Here is an 18,508-nt window from a genome sequence, read left to right on the forward strand (position 1 = left end):
AAAAAAAAAAAAAAAAAATTGAACTTTGGGTTGTCGTGGGGTGGGGATTCAAACACCCCATGACCCCCACAAAGGAAGACCTGTTGCGTGGCGGAGCTGCGTCTGTCTGCAGGGCCCTGGCCCAGGTCTGCAGTTGGTCCTCAGCTCTCAGAGGCCTGGTGAGGACACCCACAGGTGTGGGGAGCTGGACCTGCTGTCTCCAGACCCCCGATTCCACCCCCAGTCTGGGCCAACTCAGAGATGTGTCCCTCTGTCCTGTGTAACCTAAAGCCACGGCACACAGCTGTCACCTCTCTCAGCGTGCATGCACAGAGCCCCTGTGGTTAGGACACGGGGTCTGGGAAGGCCTCTGGGGTGCTGGCGGCAGACAGAGGAGGCTGTGCAGCCTGACACAGATGAAGATGAGGCCCAGGAGGCGGAGGGGCCTGCAGGGGTGAGGGCCGTGCCAGGGCGGAGGCTGCCCGATGGGAACACAGGAGGACGTTAGGCTGGGGGGCAATGGCCCCACCGTCCCTGAGCAGGCCCAGTGGTTCCCCTTCAGGGACCAGGATGTCGGAGCCCACCGGGCTTCCAGAGGGATGCGGGAGGGACCTGCAGCTTGTGCGGCGGTGCCTCTGCCAGGGATGCCCGGCCGCTGTCCTCACAGGCTGGGGAGGACCTGCGCACGTGGCCCAGAGCCAGCTGGCTCGCCTGGACAGGTGTCAGAGAATTTAAGTGGTGACAATTTATTTCTTCCTGACACTGCTGGCCTGTGCAAACCCCCAGTGTCCTGGAGAACAGGGCCCCGTCTGCCGCTGGACAGGGGCATGGGACCCACTGGGCTCAAGGCAGGAGCAGCACCGTCTCTGCCCCATGGCTGTGCCCACATCTGCCACTTGTGTTTCCAGGTGGGGCAGAGGGCCAGGAGAAGGAAGTGCTTCTGTGCCACTGGCTTTAGTGGGGACTTAGGTAACTGGCACCTAGGGAGGCACCCACAGGCTAAGCAAGTCCTAACTGAAGGGCCCAGGGTTGAGGATTTGGAGTCAAGAGCGGGGCCGACACTCTCCACAGAGGATGGGGCAGTGGGCACCCCACCTTCTCTTCCACACAGACCCCTCTTGCTTCCTCCCTGGGGCCTTCAAGGGCAGGGCAGGGCCAGGCCCTCCCCCGTGGCTGTTGGTGGTGGTGGTCTCACTGCCACCTGGTCCTCACAGCTTGTCCTCCCGTGTCTTGCAGCAAATGTCCTCCCTGGTCACGGAGCACATGGCGTCTCACGGCACACGGTTCCTGAGGGGCTGCACCCCCTCCCAAGTTAGGAGGCTTCCGGCTGGCCGGCTCCAGGTTACCTGGGAGGACCGCACCTCTGGCAAGGAAGACACGGACACCTTTGACACTGTCCTGTGGGCCGTAGGTAAGCGTGCGCTGAGCCACACACTCGGCCTGTCTCTGGTCTCCGCAGGGTGCACGGGGACCAGCAGAACCTTGTTCCCCTGCGACGGAAACTTCACCCCACTTCCTGTCACCTCCTGGGGATACGCCATCCTCTGGCCCCCAGCAGGTTGGCCGCCCTGGGACCTTCTGGAAACACAAGCCAAAGACGAACCAGCCAGGTGTCACCACTGAGCAAAGACTAGTTAGTCCTCCTCCCTTGGTAGATTGTTTTTTATGGTTTCCGTGCATAAATCCTGTGCGTTTCCTGCTAGGTTTAAGCCTGGATATATTTTTTCTTTAGCATAATATGTATTTTGAATTACAGCTTCAAGCTAGTTGTTTTTAACACAGAAGTCATAGAGATTTTAACACTTTTTAAATTGTGGTAATGTATACCTAACAAATTTTGCCACTTTAAGCATTTTTAAGTGCACAGCTCAGTGACATTAAGCACATTCGCATTGCTGTGCAACCGTCACCGCCCTCCATCTCCAGAACTGTTTATCTTCTGAGGCTGAAACTCTGTCCCTGTTAAAGAATAGCGCCCCACCCCTCCCCAGACCCTAGAAGCCACCACTCTACTTTCTGTCTCGATGAGCTTGATGACTCTAGGGACCTCACATAAGCGAATCCTGCAGTATTTGTCCTTTTGTGACTGGCTATTTCACTGAGCAAAATGTCCTCACAGTTCACCATGTTACAGCATGTGTGAGAATTCCCTTCTTTTTGGGGCTGCATGATCTGTTCACCCCTTCATCTGTCGATAGACGCCTGGGTCACTTCCACCCCTCGGCCATTGCACACAGTGCTGCTATCAACACGGGTGTGCACAAGCTAGCTGTTGTCAACGTGTAAAAATGATGCAGGTTTAAAGGTTCTAACCAGCCTTTTTGTGGCTTGCAGTACCCCCCAATGGGTCGTGTTGGGCTCTACAGGCCATCACATGCTACGAGTGGGTGTCTCACTGGCCTTTCCAGAAGTCACACTTCAAAGAGTTCCACAGGTGGCATCCAGTGCGGGGCAGACGCCTTGGGCCTTCTCCAGCCAGGTGTGGGTCGGCTGCCTCTTGCCGGGTCTCATCCTCCTGCCCTCTGTCATGTGTGGGTCCAGCACTTTGTGGGTGGAGGTTGAGCAGATGTAGCTGTGGCTGATCTCAACGGACACCCTGCCTGTGTGGCTGGGTCCCTGAGGACAAGGGTGGGGAGTAGCCTCAGCTGGAGTAGACCCCGGCCCCGGCCAGGCCTGCTGAGAGGCTGGGAGGTGGCGGCCGCTGCAAATGGGCTCCCGAGAGGAGGCCCATGGTTCTCATCCGGGAGGGTGCTGGGACGTCTCTGTCGCCTGGGCACCTGCGTCATCTAGGTTTGTTTTCTAGTTTTCCTACCTCTCCTGTCAACATTGACGATGGGAACAACTAAGGTACCGGTTTCTCTCAGCACTTCTGGTCCTCCGGGGCCTCTCTTCACTGAGCCTGGACAGTTGTCCCCCTGCCGGGAGCCTGGGCCGAGAACCCTGATCCCTCTCCACCATCCTCTGCCCCTACCTCAATCGTGCGCGTCTTTACTGAATGCCCAGAGGAGCTGTCCATCAGTGTCCACTGAGGCTCGCTAGCCAGGGCACAGCGTCCCCTGGGGTCCCCCGGAGGAGCGAGCTGCATCCCAGAGTGATGCTTCTGCAGAAGCCATGTGAACGAGTGGTGTCGGAAATGAAATCAAGTGTGGGGGAGTTGGGCTCTTTGCTTTTGTGTAGTGGATGCGAGAACAGGTTTGCGTGGGGAAAGGGTCTCAGATGGCCCAGAGTGAGCTTAGGGCCTCGTGAACTACAGTGGGTCAGTTACCAAGAGGAACATTCTTGGTCAGATTGTGGAAGTAGCTGTTAAGTAAGTTCATTGTGGTAAACACTATGCAAGGTTAGGTGATGTTATGGATCCACAAGTGTACTGATGTTTATTATCTTAAACTGCCCTCTAAACACCAAGGTGACAACTTTCTCCCCTCCCACCTGTGCCCCAGCCTTCCTCTTTTGTCCCCTGACATCTCTCTGGACGCCCCCATGGGTACAGGGGACCCTTGTCCCGCCTTTGGACAGAGGAGCTGGCCATGCAGCCAGATGCCATCCACCGGCCCACAGTGATGGCGGTGGCCCCGTGGGCCAGCGCTGTGCTCTCGAGGAGCCTGGGTCCTCCCTGCTTCCAGGTGGGGGCCTGGCGGGGGCCGAGGTAGGCCCCTGCCTGGCAGAGCTGCAGTGGCGAATACGCCCACCCTCCCCCACTGGGAGTCTGTTTTATTTTTTTGTATTTTCAAAAAGAGCATCCCCCAGACAGTCTGCCCGGCTTGATTGATGCTGGGGGTGGAAGCTTTTCGCAGTCCTTGGCCTTTGACCTTGATTCCCGAGGGCTGCAGTGGTTTCTGGCACGCCCACTGGGGGGCTGCGGGCATGTGCCGACTGCGCTGCTGCAGCCAAGAGCCAGGTTTTGTAAACATTCGGGAGCCACTTCCCAGGGTCACCGCTGGGGATGTTTTCTGCTGGCTCGCACTGATAAGCCTCGAAGCTAGCATGGTTTCTGCTGGCCGTAAAGGGTGATCCACTCCAGGAGGTTAAAATGAAATACCCCGGAAGGCCACACTGCTGGCCCTGCCCTTCCCGAGCGCTGAGTCCTGAGTCCACACAAGCTGGGCTCTCACGGTGTTTAAGCACAGAAAGGGAGGACGCTCCTCCTGCCCTACAGACACGGATGGCCGGGTGCTGCCCGGAGCTCCCATGTAGCTCCCATGTGGCACTGAATGCTGGCCCTGCCCACGTGCCCGGCTGCAGCCACCAGGATGGTGGATGTTGGCATGGAGAAGTGGGCCCTGCAGCCTGGAAGCGGAGGAGGCCTGAGCCCCTTCCTCGGCAGCCTTGATCTCCAGTGGTGGATTAAGCAAGTTAGCAGTTAAAGCAGTTAATTGCTGTGCAGGGGACCCAGCTCATTGTTTGTCTGTGAATCACCCGCCCACACCAGGTGTCTCAGATAATAGACTGGGAACTTCAGGGAGGAGGATTTCCTGTCTGCAGATGTGCCGATTACAGCGCTGAGTGAAGACAGTCAGCCTGGTTGCTGGGCTCCAATTCACAGGAGTTAACCAGTTGTGGCCTGAATCCCCAGGTCGGGTCGTCTGAGCAGACGCCTCCCCGCATAGAGGCTTCTAGGCTCCAACTGAGCTTAGATTTGCTTTAAGGGATGGACAGACTACCTCTGGGTCACAGCCATGGGACACCAGGTGCTGAGATTGTCACATGTGCCTGGGCATCCCAGCCTCTCCGGACATCTCCGGCGCATCTGTCCCTGAGCCACGGGAGTCCTCTCCACAGTCGGGGTGTGGGGCGGCTGGAGTGCAGGAGAGGCCTTGCCGAGCCTGGGGGGCCCTCGGCCCAGATGGCCGCTGTTCTCTCAACGGAGTGCCGGGAGGGCAGTCCTAGGCCTGCCCGGGCCCCCTCGGTGTGGTGGGTGACCCCTGAGAGAATAACCATCCCAAATCTTACCCTGGCCACTGAAGCCATTTTCTCTTCTTCGGGCTTTGTTGTAGACGGCTCGGAGTCATCACCTGTGTGCAAACTCATTTCCGAGCCTCTCGGACCCTGGCCCCGGCCCTGGTCCCAGCCCCAGCCCCTGCCCTGGAGCCTGGCTTCCCGCCTTCCATGGAACACCATGCACAGGCCGGCACCGGGAGCCACCACGTGTGCACCAGGGGGCTGGGTGCCCAGGACCCAGGGGGGAGCGGTCGGCCCAGGGAGGGCTGCAGCATGGGCTCCCCTCTCCACCCGGAGCTGCTGGCTCAAGTTTGCATGGTTGGGACCATCCTTGCTCAGTTGCGTTCTGCTGTCGGCTGTCCCTCACAGACGCGGCCCACGCGAGGCCCTGCGGCATGTCCCCCTGGTGGGTGCCAGGCAGCAAGAGGGGGTGGGAGCTGAAACAGAACCAGGCCCCCAAGGCTGGGAATTCTTGAGTGGGAGTGCACCGAGCCCAGCGAGAGGGAAGAGGCCGCTGGGGCCTGCACCTCCTAGAGGCCATGAGGGGTGGCCCTGGCGCCCCCTGGCTGGGCGCTGGGGAGGAGCTGATGGGCGTCACTCAGCATGGACACAGCCTAGTCCGGAGAACCCCCAGGGAGCCCACCGTCTTCTTCCCAGTGGGGACTCAGAAGTGACCTGGCCTGCATCAGCCAATGGTGTGCCTGGCCCTGCGCAGGTGTGGATTAGGAGTGCATCCTTGGTAGTCTAACACCTTTTTATTTTAGTGCAATTTTGATGTCTGTAATTACTGACATCAAGAGAGACCCAAGGGTCGGGCGGTGGCTCACACCTGTCATCCCAGCTCTTTGGGAGGCTGACGTGAGAAGATTTGAGACCAGCCTGGGCAACACAGTGAGACCCTGTCTCTAGAAAAATGAAAAAATTACCTGGGCATGGAGGCTGCACCCCTCGTCCCAGCTACTCAGAAGGCCGAGGCTGGAGGATACCTTGAGGCCAGGAGTTGGAGGCTGCAGTGAGCTATGATGGCACCACTGCACTCCAGCCTGGGCGGCACAGCCAGACCCTGTCTCAAAAAAAAAAAAAAAAAGAAAAGAAAAGAAAACAGAGAGAGACTGCTGAAATCTGCCTGTGTGCGGGCTTTTCTTTTCGAGGGCAAGAAGGTAGACATTCACACTCACGGCGCCCTTCCTACAGGAACCTGCTGAACTCTGAGAAGCGGCTATGGCCTTCCTGCCACACTGAGTGGCCCTGGGGCACCACTGCTCCTTCAGCAGCAGCCTCGGCTCAGCCCTGGCTCACGGCAGCGGCAACCCTTGGAAGGGCCTGGCGAGGGCAGGGGCAGCAGTGCCCTGAGCTACGACCTGCCTGGCGCCCAGCAGCTCATCCTGCGTCCAGACTCATGTCCGAGGGGCTGGCCTGCCCCCATGGTGACCTTTGTTGTGTCTGTCACCAAGTCAGACTCAGGGCTTATGGTTAGAACTCATTGGAAGCCAATGAAAGATAAAAGCTTAATGGAAACACTGTGGAGCTAAGCAGGTGTTGTCACGCGTGTTATCGCGTGCCGTCCACGTGCGTCTGACTTCAGCCAGTGCCGGCCTCAGGGAGGCTGTATTTATGGTAATAGTCGTTAAAGCAGTAGTGACCACCCACCATGGAGCACGCTGCTTCCCGGGGGTCCTGGGGGTCTAGCTGGAGGCTCCGCCATGCTGCAAGGCCCGCTGTGGGTTTCAGGAGCCACCGTGAGCACATCTGACTCTTTGCCAGTGGACGCAGGCTGGCGTGAACAGGAAAGGCCACAGCTGCCTCCAGGGGAGCCCAGCCCCACTCCCAGAGACCCCCCTGGCTGTCGGGGCTGACGGTGTGAGGCACCGTCGGGGTGGCCCACGGGTCCCTGGTGGGCATGGCGGTCACAGCGAGCAGCCAGATCAGGTCACATCGTGGTCCAGGGGCTCATTCATTCACTCAGCAAACACTGAGCCTCGACCGGGATGCGAGGCTGGCAGGATAGTGCTCACTTCTGCCCCTGGGGGACTCACAGCTGTGGGTGGGGGTCTGGGGCTCGTTGAGAAGGGGCCATTCAGAAAAAAAAATGAAGAAGATGATAATTAGAAAAAAACAACCAGCTTCAGGGATCTGACTCCAGTTCCGAAGGTCGGTCTGCTTGGTCCAAGGCGCTGCACCAGGGTGCATGGTGGGGCTGGCCCCGGGGCCACATGCCATCAGGACAGTGGCCAGGCGGCCATGCAGGCCTGTGTGTGGAGCCCTGCCGCCTCGCAGGGCAGCCACCGCGAGCTCCTGCACCCTGTCCTTGGCCCTGCATTTCCTCCATCGTGCCGGGCCGCGTCTGTCTGGACCTCAGCCCCTCACTCCCCTGCTGTACTGCTGCGGGCACCTAATCTCACCTCATTTCACGGCTGCTCTTCGCTGGTGGGAACATGTGCCCCAGGCGGCTGTGAAATCGGAGGACATGTGCGTTTTCCATCGCGGGGTGAGAGAGGCCATGGTACTGCCCGCGGCCGACTGTCTGTGCATCCCTGTGTCTGGCAGAGGAGGCGGGAATGACCGACGACTGCCATCTGGGTGGCTGGGGCCAGGCCGACTGGGCCCCCGGCGCCAGCAAGGGGATTAGACCCTGCTCTGAGCATGAGGGAACGGGACTTCAGGAGCCACCTGCCTCTGCTGCAGCCACCACCCTGGTCCTTTGCTCAGTGAGGCTCCCAGTGGGGGATCAGGGAATCCTGGCTGTCAGGGCCTGGCTCTCTGTGACATGGCCTGGCATCACCTGCGTCCAGGCAGATCCTCCACTGGTGCCAGCCTGCCTGGCACCCGACTGCTGCGGCCAAGCAGCGCGCAGAGGCTGGAGCCAGCCTCCCGCGAACTTGAGAAGCTCGGCTTAGCGCAGCCTCCGTGTTTTGACTTCTCGCTCCAGGACAGCAGATGGGAACTTCACGTTTTCCTTTCACAGGGGCTTGGTCTTCCAGATGCTTAGGTGGGCACCACCCACTTCCTGGCCGCAAGGAGGCTGGTTTGTCGAGGCACTGCAAGCGGTGGGGCTGTGCCATTGACTCCAAGTCACGCTGGCCGTCAGGGACTTGCCCTGAGCCCCTGGAGCTGACGGCAGCCTGGCCCTGGGGTCTGCCCACTGCCCCTGCCCTCCCGGGGTCGGCGGGAAGAGCTGCTGTGGCCACACCCATCTGAATCAGGAGAGAAAGGGTCCTCTGCCGGCCGCTTGGCCATGACAAGGCCCGTGTGCTGGCCTCCCTCTGGCCCCAGGCCATGTGGAGCCTGGCAGAGGCCGCCGTGCCCAAGGCCCCAGGACTGGCCATCCCCTACCCCTTCTGGCCTCTGCGCCCAAGAGCAGGAGCAGCTCGTGGCTGTGCCCCAGGATGAGCCCAGTGTGGCTCAGGCACTGTCCCTTGGCCCCGTTCCTCTCTGGGCCGTGGGGTCTCCAGGCTGGGGCTGTTTGCTGGGCAGCAGGGGGCCATAGCATGGAGTGGCAGGGACCTGGCTGCTGGCCCTGCTTGCCGGGCCCTGAGCCAGGGGTCATGAGCCTGCCTTCCCCTAATGGAAAGAGACCTTCAGGCCCCATCTGGGCAGGGGCTACCCCGGGACCTGAGCATCGGCTCGGGGTGCAGCCTGGGGCGTGGCCCCTCGGCCTCAGCTTATCCAGACAGGGAGGAGGCCCCGCTGGACTCTGAGGCCTGGGGGCTAATGGCTCTCAACGCCCAGTCTTGCTGGGCGGGGGTTGCAGGGAGGCCAGGCAGAGTGCCGGGTGCCCACAGCCCCCGTGGAAGGTTGGTTTCTCCTATGAAGCCAGCACAGAGTGTTGATGTCACATTGGTGGCCTGTGGCAGGGCCTGGGGCCAGGGCACACCGAAGGTCCCGGAGTCCTGTGCTCAGCACTCTGGTGTCAGGCAGTCGAGGCATCTGCAAGCGCCTGCTCCTTCCCGTGGGCCAGAAGACGGGAGGCTGCTGCGTTCTCGGTGGGGCGGGGCGCTGCGCTGGCCGTGCCGTCTGGTGAGCATTCACGTCAGACACTGGGGCCCTCGGTGCTTTTCCCTTGACCGGTTCTGAGCCGACCTTCCGAGAACTGGTTTAAGTAGAAGGAGCCTAGGTCAGAACTGCTACAGAAGCCCTTCAGTCTCTCTTCGTCTCTTGCAGGTCGAGTTCCAGAAACCAGAAGTCTGAATTTGGAGAAGTCTGGGGTGAAAACCAGCCCTGACAGCCAGAAGATTCTGGTGGACTCCCGGGACGCCACCTCCGTCCCCCACATCTATGCCATAGGTGACGTGGCGGAGGTACGGCCTGCACCCTGGGAGCTGGCGTCCCTACCCGCCCCAGCTGAGCCTGGGACATGCTCCGGGGGCTGTGGACCTGTGGGAGAAGTGACCCCAGGGGCTGGCAGGGCTCTTGTCCTGGGAGGAGGTGGGCAATGCACTCTGCTCTCAGTGCTGTGCCCTTCTGTGGCAGGGGTGTGGGGCGGCTTAGGGACAGCTGAGAACACAAACAGCAGCCCCTGCTGGGAGGCCGCTGTGGGTCGGCCTGCAGGACAGGCCTCGACCTTCCCACAGTTGGTCTAGAGGCACAGTCTCAGACGTGCTACTGCTGGCATGGCCTTGGGGCCGTCCTGTCCCCTGGGCTGAATGGCAGGCCCTGCCCTCTGATCCTCAGCAGGTCCATCCCCTCTGAGGGGGCGGCATGCCGTTGCCGTGGAGTGGAGACCAGTGTGGGTCTCTCCCAGGCGGGGGGCTAGACCTGGGGACCACATGGCCCTGGAGCCAGCACCCCCCATGGGCCGGCAGCAATTCCTGCCTCACTCCCTGCCCTGGAAGGTGGGGCCACAGCAGCCCCCTTGTGAGGCCTTGGCAGATGTCCCTCTGTGGGCCCCCAGCAAGAGCCCTACGTGGTCGGCCGTGTGGTACCACCCTCCACAGCCTCAGGAGTGGCTGGCCGCCCCGCATGTGTCCAGCAGATCCCAAGGAGGGTGGCTCAGGGGGTCCCTGGTCAGACGAGCCTGAGGGGGCCTCCCTTCCTCAGCCTCCTGTCAGTGTTAATGTCCTGGGGCTGCCGTGACAAATCACCACACACAGGGTGGCTTAGAACAGAAGTCAGAAGTCACGGTGAGGGCAGGGCCGCGCTCCCTCAGGAGCCTCAGGGAGGACCCTTCCCGCCTCTCCCAATGGTGGCCACGTCCCCTGACTCCGGTTCATCTCACACGGTCTGCCTCTCATTGGCTTTAGGGTCCACCCTGATTCCAATGTGACCTTGTCTTAGTCCTTACTTTAATTATATCCGCAAAGACCCTATTTCCAAATAAAGTCACGCTCTGAGGTTCCAGGTGGACCCCCGGGGTTGTCTGACTTGTCTGGTCGGCCTGTGTGTGTGAACAGACGTGAGTGCCTTCGCGTGCTTGTCTCTGTCCCCAGGCCCCTGCCTGCTAGGCCGGGCAGAGCCGCTGCTTGGCGTGATCTTTGCAAGTGCAGCTTCATGCCCGTGGGCCATGTGGGCATGATGGTCTCTGATCACAGGAGTCTGTCACATGCTGTGGGCGCCGCGCCTTAGTGCCGTGCCAGAGAGCACCGTGCGCATCTGCACACACCCTCCCTGCCGAAGTCGGACTTCCCTCGGCTGCAAAGCGTACAGCCCCCAGGCTCCTAGGCCAGTGGCAGCATGATGGACACCGCAACATTTTGAACTGTGTTGCCAGAAATACATGGCATACGCAAAGGCATTCTTTTTTGAGACAGAGTCTTGCTTGGTTGCCTCAAGTAGAATACAGTGGCGTCAGCCTAGCTCACAGCAACCTCACACTCCTGGGCTCAAGCGATCCTCCTGCCTCAGCCTCTTGAGTAGCTGGGACTACAGGCGTCAGCCACTGCGCCTGGCCGGCCAAAAGTATTCTTTATTTAAAAACTAAGCCCACTCCTTAGGAAAGGCCATTCTGAGCAGCGCAAAGAGTTAACTTTAGTGGTCCCAGGAGCTGGGAAGCGCTGGTAGGTGGGGCGGCGCCATTGTTTAATGAGATATTGTGTGCTGCGCACATGGATGTTTCCGTGGTTAGTCAGGCCTGCTGGAATGCACGGGCTGCTTTCCCGAGTTTATCTATGCGGATCTCTATTCATTCTGGAATGCCAGACAACATCTGCATTTCCTGCTGCAGAGGTGACAGGCAGCCCGTCCTGGCAGGCGCGTGCAGGAATGCCTGAGGCAGGGTGGAGGGGTCTCCAGCAGAGCGACCATCTGATTTGGGATTTGTCATGGGCTGTGCCGTGCCAGTCGAGCAGCGTGTCGGGAGCACATGGAATGTTTTGGGGGCCGCACTGGCTGGGATTCCAGTTAATGCGAGCGGCAGCAGGATCCCTTGTGAGCTCTGTTGGGAGCCAGCTGCCCCAGGTCAGCAGCTCGAGGAAGGGGTTCAGAAAGAAGCCTCGAGCCAGCAAGCAAGGGCACGAGCCGGCTCACCAGCAGCTCCCTTTCTCGTCCAGGGCAGGGTGGCACCACAGGCCCCTCCCTGGCAGGACAGAGGGCAGCACCGGAGGGAGAGGCCCTGGGATGCCCACGGAGGATGAACCTCGCGTGGGGAGGGCTTTCACCTCGCTATGCTCGGTGCAAACGGCATTGGGGCGTTTTAGAAAGGAGACGCCCACTAGAGACAGGTGGCGGGGGGCGTGGGGGCTGCACGGGCTCCCTGGACGTGGTGCTGACGTGGCCCCTGTGCCTTCCCTCAGGGACGGCCTGAGCTGACACCCACAGCCATCATGGCCGGGAGGCTCCTGGCCCAGAGGCTGTTCGGCCAGTCTGCGGCCCTGATGGACTATGACAACGTGAGTGCTCCTGCGGGCGCTGGCCCAGCCCGGGAAAGGCAGGGCTGGGTCTGCCTGATGAGGGGTGGGTGTGCACCACTGTGCCTACGTGTGGGCGGGACCACACGTGTGCATGTGTGTGAGTGTGTGTATTCAAGGGTGTCGTGCCCACGTGTGCGTGCATGTGCCTGTGTGTGTGTGCTTGTGTGTGCGCGCTTGTGGAAGCACAGGTGTGTGGTTCAGCTTCAAGAGTGCGGCCCAGACATGGGTGAGCGAACCACTGCTATGTTCATGGCCTGCCACCAGTGCGTCGGGGGACTGGGCCTGTGATCGCTGCTGTCCACGTCACGCAGTGGGGACCTCTGATTTGGGGGCCTGTGGAGTCTGCCTGAGTCTGGATCCACTTGCAGGTCCCCACGACCGTCTTCACCCCGCTGGAGTACGGCTGCGTGGGGCTGTCGGAGGAGGAGGCTGTGGCTCGCCATGGACAGGAGCATGTGGAGGTGAGCTGTTAGGGGAGGGGGCAGATGGGGCCGATGCCACCTGTGCAGCCCTTGTCCCCTGGAGGGCCCCACCCTTCACAGAGGCCCTGTGAGCGGGATGCCAGTGGCCACGCTTCCTGGGGCAGCAGAAAGGATGGGGGTCGGCGCATTGGAGAGAAGGCCGAGGCCTCCGGCAGCCTTTGGGGTGTGGCCGAGCCTCTGGCCTTGGGTCTGGCCTGCTGCTGTGTCTTGAGAGAAGGGGAAGGGGCTGAGCTGCCTCATTCTGAGGCCAAGGAGGCACCAGAGAGAGGTCCTGTCGCTTGGCGCCCCCAGGGCCCCCCAGCACCGTCAAGGTCCCCGCCATGGTGCCACTGGCTCCCCTGCTGGGGTCTCAAGGGTGCTCAAGGGTTCTGGCAGACGGGACCCCACCCTGCCCCAGTCCTGCTCTGATCTTCCTCCCAGATTCGTCCAGACAGAGGCCGGTCACCTTGCAGGAAGGGGGTTTCCACAGGGCAAGGCTGCTTTTGGGGTCTGCTCTGGCAGGCAAGCCTCAGCCCTGGCAGCGGAAGTCTTTGGCATGGTGTCATCCTGCTGCCGCGGCAGCGCGCAGGCATCCGGGAGAAGCCAGGCCCCACGCAGCCTGGGCGGCCAGGCAGGGCGCTGGGGATGAGCCCCTGGGCCCTGTGGCCGGCCCTTCCCCCGCAGCCAGCCCCCCATCAGCATCAGCGGGCCGGGCCTGACAGACCGGCCTTCCCCGGGCACTTTATTTGCTATTTTTGTTTGATTCATCACAAGTACATTGGGACATATGTTCATGGCATTTTATAATGTTTTACATTTCACGATGTTGAATGGCCAAATACCCTTTGTTTGTTTTCTTTTCAATTCAGTCTTAGTTAGAACAATATTCTCTGAAGCTCCATTAATTAATAATGGCTGTGCAGCACATGTGAGGGCCCTGCTCATTTTTTACTCGGCGCAGCCCCGGACACTCTGTCGAGCCCTCTGTGGGTGCTGAAAGCCTTTGTCCGACAGCTCCAGTGCAGCCGGGGCCTCTGTGCCTCTCAGCGCCATGCTCAAGGGAGGGCCGAGTCAGGATCACGGCGCCCAAGGGAGCTTGGGTGGCTGCCCACTCATTCCTGCCCTCAGCATTGGTCGGAGGGGAGGAGTGTGTCCACCCCTGTGTCCTTCTTGGGGACACCCCAGGGCCCTGTGCCCAGCCTCGGGCTCTGCAACATGGCACGGTGGGGGCACGTACGTGGGCAGCCAGCGTGGCTCCCCTCTCCTGGGAGAGAGGGTTGCATCCTCACCCCAGACCACACCTTTCGGCCAAAGGAATGGTTCTGGGTCCCCACTGCACCCCTACCCTGTCCACGCAGCCCGTCCAGCTATAAATCGCCATGGGACTTGTTTAGCTGTGGCCACTGACTCCAGGAATTGGTACCTTGTCACCAGGTTTATCACGCATATTATAAACCACTGGAGTTCACAGTGGCTGAACGGGACGCGTCCCAGTGTTACATAAAGGTGAGCCTCCTGTGGGCCTGGGGCCGGGGTGCACTGAAGGCGAGGGTGGGGTGGGCTGGGGGCCCTTCAGGGCAGTGTGAGGGCAGAGGGCGGGTCCCACGGCGCCCCCAGGGCAGGGCCGGGCCGATGCAGGGCGCTGTGGCTTTCAGATGGTGTGCCTGAGGGAGCCCCCGCAGCTGGTGCTGGGCCTGCACTTCCTCGGCCCCAACGCAGGCGAAGTCACTCAAGGATTTGCTCTGGGGATCCGGTAAGTCCAGAGGAATGTCGGCCGCTCCGTGGTGCTCGGGCGTCCCCCGAGCGTTGGTGGTGCCACAGTGGGAAACACTGCGTTTCGTGTTGCTTTTACGTGTCCTTCGCGTGTCAGCGGCAGGGATTCCTCAGGCCCCCTCAGCCGTGGCTGGTTCGGTGGGACGGGCGGCGGCTTTTTTCTCCAGCCAGACGCTGTTGGGCCAGAGCCACGCGGAGTGTCTGCTGTGGCCCCGGGTCCCTGTCTGGGGCTTTTCTACATGGAATAAGCAAGGTTGGGGCCTCACGCACCAGATGACCCCTCGGGCAGCTGCGAGCAGTGTCTTCCGGAGCTTGGGCCATTGCCCGGGCCTTGGGCTCAGGCTATGTGTTTTTAGAGTCCCTGGGCCAAAGGAGGCCATGGCAGAGGCTCTGTGGGGAATGTCAGGGCAGCTGGAGGTTGGGACATCATGCGTAGCCTGAGGAGGGGCTGGACGTGGGGCGTCAGAGGCAGGCGGGCTGGGCCGGCATAGTGTTGGGGGCCAAGCAGAGAGAGGGCGTGGGGAGAGCCTGGGCTCCTGGAGAGGGTGTGGACACGGACGGAGGAGCAGGGCCAGCACCCAGAAAGGCTGTCCAGGGGCTGTGCAGGCACTGGAGGGTCAAGCCAGATGCCCGGGGCACCCCAGCCTCCTCCATGCGCAACCTCGGGTGGGGCCCCCCATCGTGGGGCAGCCAGCCTGCGGCCCTGCTGTGGCCCTCTTGGCCCCGCATGCACAGGTGCAGGGATTGCTGGGCTGTGGTGGATCTCCCAGGGCAAGGGCTCTAGAGGGCAGCAGGCAACAGGATCCAGGGTGGGCTCCCGTCCTTGGACACATGTCCGCGGTCCCTGAGTTGTGGAGCCATCTGTGGCAGGGCCATCATTTGGAAGTTCAGTCCAGTGTGACCATTGGAAGGGAGCCGGTGGGCCTGGTCCAGCCTCTGCTGAAAGGCCTGCTGGAGCCCTCAAGGGGTAGGGTGGAACCTGGGCACCCCCTGGCCTCTGGTGAGGGCTAGCAGGCCCCGCCATCCATGGTACCAGCTCTGTCTTGGGAGATCTCTGGGGCTGGCAGGGGACAGGGAGGCCCTGGCTCTCCCACAAGGCCATCGCTATCCATAGATGCTATTGCCAGGACTGGCACTCAGCTTCCAGAACAATTTCTGGAAGGGCCATTTAAAATATGGCAGCCTCTTTTTATAATGCAACTACAAAGGGCTGGTTTCCTTAATATGCAAAGAGCTCTTAAAAGTCAATAATAATAATTATAGAGCAATAGAGCAAACAACCCAATAGAAAAATAGACAACACAAATCTGCAATTTACAGGAGAAAAAATAAAAATAAACAATAGAAAGCTTCTGAGCCTTGGAAATTTAAAATTTGGAATTTTAAGGTGTAATTAAAACACCAAGGAACCATTTTGGTTGGAGAGGATGAAAAGGTTTGGTATCATCCAGTCGAGATCAGCATCCGCGTGGAGGATTCACTGAAGGTTAGAGCGAGTCAAGTGTTCCAGATGAGGTTGGGAGGACGGCGTGGACCGGACCGGCCCGGCCCGGCCCGGCCCGCAGGGGCCTTGGTCTGCATTTGAAGTGCACTCACCTGCTCTTCGAGTTAGGGCCTCACCCCACACACATGTACCGCATGTGTGTGGCGTGTAGATGGAGGAAGAGCCACGTGTTACAGCCTGATCTAATGGCAGACAATGGAAGCTACTGCCGTTGACACCCTACGGGCTGTCCACACGTGCTGCGCCCCCAGGGAGGTAAGCGGTGCACGCCAAGCTGAGCGCGTGTGGTGGTGCAGGGGCGCGTGGAGTCGCCTGTGACACCCACAGCAGTGCTGAGTGTGCTGCCTCTGGCAGGTGGCCGGGGAGCCTGGTGGGACTGGACCTCAGGAGGCCAGGAGGTGGCCTGGGAGCGGAGTGGCTGTGGGTCAGACAGCTGCTGCTCCTCAGCTGGTGGCAGGGCCAGACCAGACCAGATCGTGCACTCGCTCTGTGTGGGCAGGATGCCGGGGCTGGGCACAGCCACACACAGAACAGCCGGCTCCCTGCCTTGTGTGCAGGCACCAGGCGTCACACCGCCATAAGTGAGAAGTGCTGGGCGCTGCGCAGAAGAGCAGGGCCGGACAGGCAGTGGGGACCAGGAGGGTGCAGGCTGCAGTGAGAAGTGTGTGCGGTGGGTGGGGCATAGGATGGAAGCTGCGCTTTGGAGGGGCGAGGGGAGATGGCCCTGAGGGGGCATGGTGCCTGGATGGGGGACTGTGCCTGGGGGGGAAGACTGTGCTGGGGTGGGGGACTGTCCCTGGGTGGGGGGACTGTGCTTGGGTGGGGGACTGTGCCTGGGGGGGTGAGCAGCAGGAGGCCAGGCCAGGGCAAGCCAGAGAGTGGTGGGGGGTGGGCACTGGGCATCTGCTGGAGGGAGGGGGCTGGGTCCAGCAGGTACTGGCGGGTGTCCTGGCTGCTCCCTGAAGAGGTTGGGGACGATGAGGAGACTAGTGACTTGGAGGCTGCCCCCAAGGGGTGGGGGGCGTGGATGCACCACCCCCTGACTCCTCGCTCGTCTCCCCCACCCCCATCCTGGTGCAGGTGTGGCGCCTCCTATGCGCAGGTGATGCGGACAGTGGGCATCCACCCGACCTGCTCCGAGGAGGTGGTCCGGCTGCGCATCTCCAAGCGCTCGGGCCTGGACCCCACGGTGACGGGCTGCTGAGGATAAGCGGCCGTCCCTGCCCAGCTGAGGGCACACGGCGCGCCTCCCACCGCCGGGCTTCTCAAAGGCGTGGATCCAGGTAGGCAGGAGGGTGGGCTCCATGCCTGAGGACAGAGTATGTGGCTGGGGGTGCGTAAGCCACAGGCTGCCTCCCAGTGTGTGGCCAGGCTGCACCTGCCGTGCCGCCTTGAGTAGGTGAGCTCCATGCCAGGTGCCCGGGCCAAGGTGGCCAAGAGGCAGGGCTAGGAAGGGAGACCCCCGAGGGCCCCAGCCTCTGCAGAGCACCCCCAGACCTGCTGCTGCCCCCACATGTAGGAGCTATGGAGGGCCAGGTTCACACCTGCAGGGCCTGTCCAAGGTGGAGGGTGTCCCCAGGTGGGCTGAGCTCGGGCAGTCTCATGTTGCCGCCGCCCGGGGCTGCGGCTGGAAGCTGGCCTCCCTCTGCAGCCTCGCTCCTTTCCCTGTCGCCCAGAAGGTGGAGACACTGCCTTGTGCATGGCCGCCGCCCACACATCTGGTTCTGTTGCAGCTTTGCACAGCTGGCTGAAGTCCCAGGAGTGTGTTATTCCTCTTCTGAGGAGGAAGAAATTAGCGAGTCCCTCCTGGGCCCTGCCACAGAGATGCACGTGCTAGAGCCTCTCCATTTCTCGGTCTGATAGTGTCCCCTGAGCCCCGGCCACCGGGCTGGGTCCTTGGGGCAGGGCAGTCTGGCTTACCCTGGGTGCCCTGGTGGCTATCGGCCCCTCCTGGGGCTGGGTCCTTCGGGCCCCCTGTCCCCGGGACTGAGGTGGAGACGAGGCAGAGCTGTGAGCTCTTCCTCAACAGGCTTGAGGGTCCAACAGCACCGAGGGGTCCTGGAGCGGCTCCTCCAGGGTGCTCGGGGCACCCTGCCCCACCACAGACCCCCTGAGCCAGGGCTGCCTTTGATAACGGATGAACAAAGGGCGTCCTGAGGAAATGCTTATCAGAATATTGTACCTAACAGAGCTGTTTTGTTAAGAGCCTGCTACAAATTTTTATCATTTCAAAACATTTTTGTAGTACTGCATGGCTCCCTGTGACGCATCGCCCTGGGGGGTGGGGGCCACCCACGAGGGTCGGCTTACGTGGCTATAGGGGTACGAGGGATGGTGTGGCCACCCGTGCTGACCCCGCCATCCTTGGCAGGACAGTGGAGGCCAGGCCCGAGAGATGGCCGGCGTGGAGCGAGAGTGTCTGGACGGACAGCCTGTGTGCCCTGCAGGGATGGCTCAAGGGGGCTGTGAGCCCCCACACCTGCACCACCCACCCCTCCCGCCTGGGCCAGCACCCCCAGGCTCCCAACGCCAGATGATGACGGCCTGGGCAGAAACCCACCTTCTGGGCTGTCCATGTCCGAGTTCCCCTGGCGTTTCTGCAGTGCAAATAAAGAGTTTTCCTGAAGTGCATACTCTGCCTGTGGTATTCCGCTGCACCCCCCACCCCACCCCAGGATTGCCCCGGTGGGGGGGGTCTGGCCAGCCCACCAGGCCCCTCACCAAACGTGAGTAGCTTCCAAGACCTGCCGGCAAGGGGAGCCTGTCCGAACCACCAGCGTCCAAGCTCCCAGCAGCCACTGGGGGAGAGGGGTAGACCCCATCCCAGGCAGGAAGAAGAGCCACCCCCACTGGGCCGGAAGAGCCACCTGGGGAGCCTTCCCAGGACCCTCTGCCCAGGTCACCACTGAGGTCTGTGCACCTTGAAGCAGAAAGGGCGGCAGGCTCGGGAGGGGCAGGCAGCCGCGGGCTTTGTTCCAGAGCAGCCCGCCAGCGGCCACAATGGGAGT

At 61.3% G+C, this 18,508-nt stretch overlaps 1 protein-coding gene across 2 annotated transcripts in view; it reads left to right on the top strand.

Moving 5' to 3' along the window:
• TXNRD2 (thioredoxin reductase 2) overlaps nt 1-18,124 on the top strand; it is a 45,377-nt gene extending 27,253 nt beyond the window's left edge. The window contains exons 11-18 of one of the 2 annotated variants that reach the window (XM_012654985.1): nt 1,216-1,390; nt 9,079-9,215; nt 11,646-11,741; nt 12,131-12,223; nt 13,658-13,729; nt 13,879-13,976; nt 16,581-16,783; nt 17,872-18,124. In XM_012654985.1, the coding sequence (XP_012510439.1) occupies nt 1,216-1,390; nt 9,079-9,215; nt 11,646-11,741; nt 12,131-12,223; nt 13,658-13,729; nt 13,879-13,976; nt 16,581-16,704 (795 nt within the window). In that variant the 3' untranslated portion in view covers nt 16,705-16,783; nt 17,872-18,124. Of the gene's footprint in view, nt 1-1,215; nt 1,391-9,078; nt 9,216-11,645; nt 11,742-12,130; nt 12,224-13,581; nt 13,638-13,657; nt 13,730-13,878; nt 13,977-16,580; nt 16,784-17,871 lie in introns of those variants that run through there. The other variant, XM_012654986.1, reaches the window with a different exon arrangement.
• Nucleotides 18,125-18,508: the final 384 nt, after the last annotated feature.

The sequence above is a fragment of the Propithecus coquereli genome, unplaced genomic scaffold, assembly GCF_000956105.1.
Source record: "Propithecus coquereli isolate 6110/MARCELLA unplaced genomic scaffold, Pcoq_1.0 Scaffold456, whole genome shotgun sequence".
Taxonomy (NCBI): domain Eukaryota; kingdom Metazoa; phylum Chordata; class Mammalia; order Primates; family Indriidae; genus Propithecus; species Propithecus coquereli.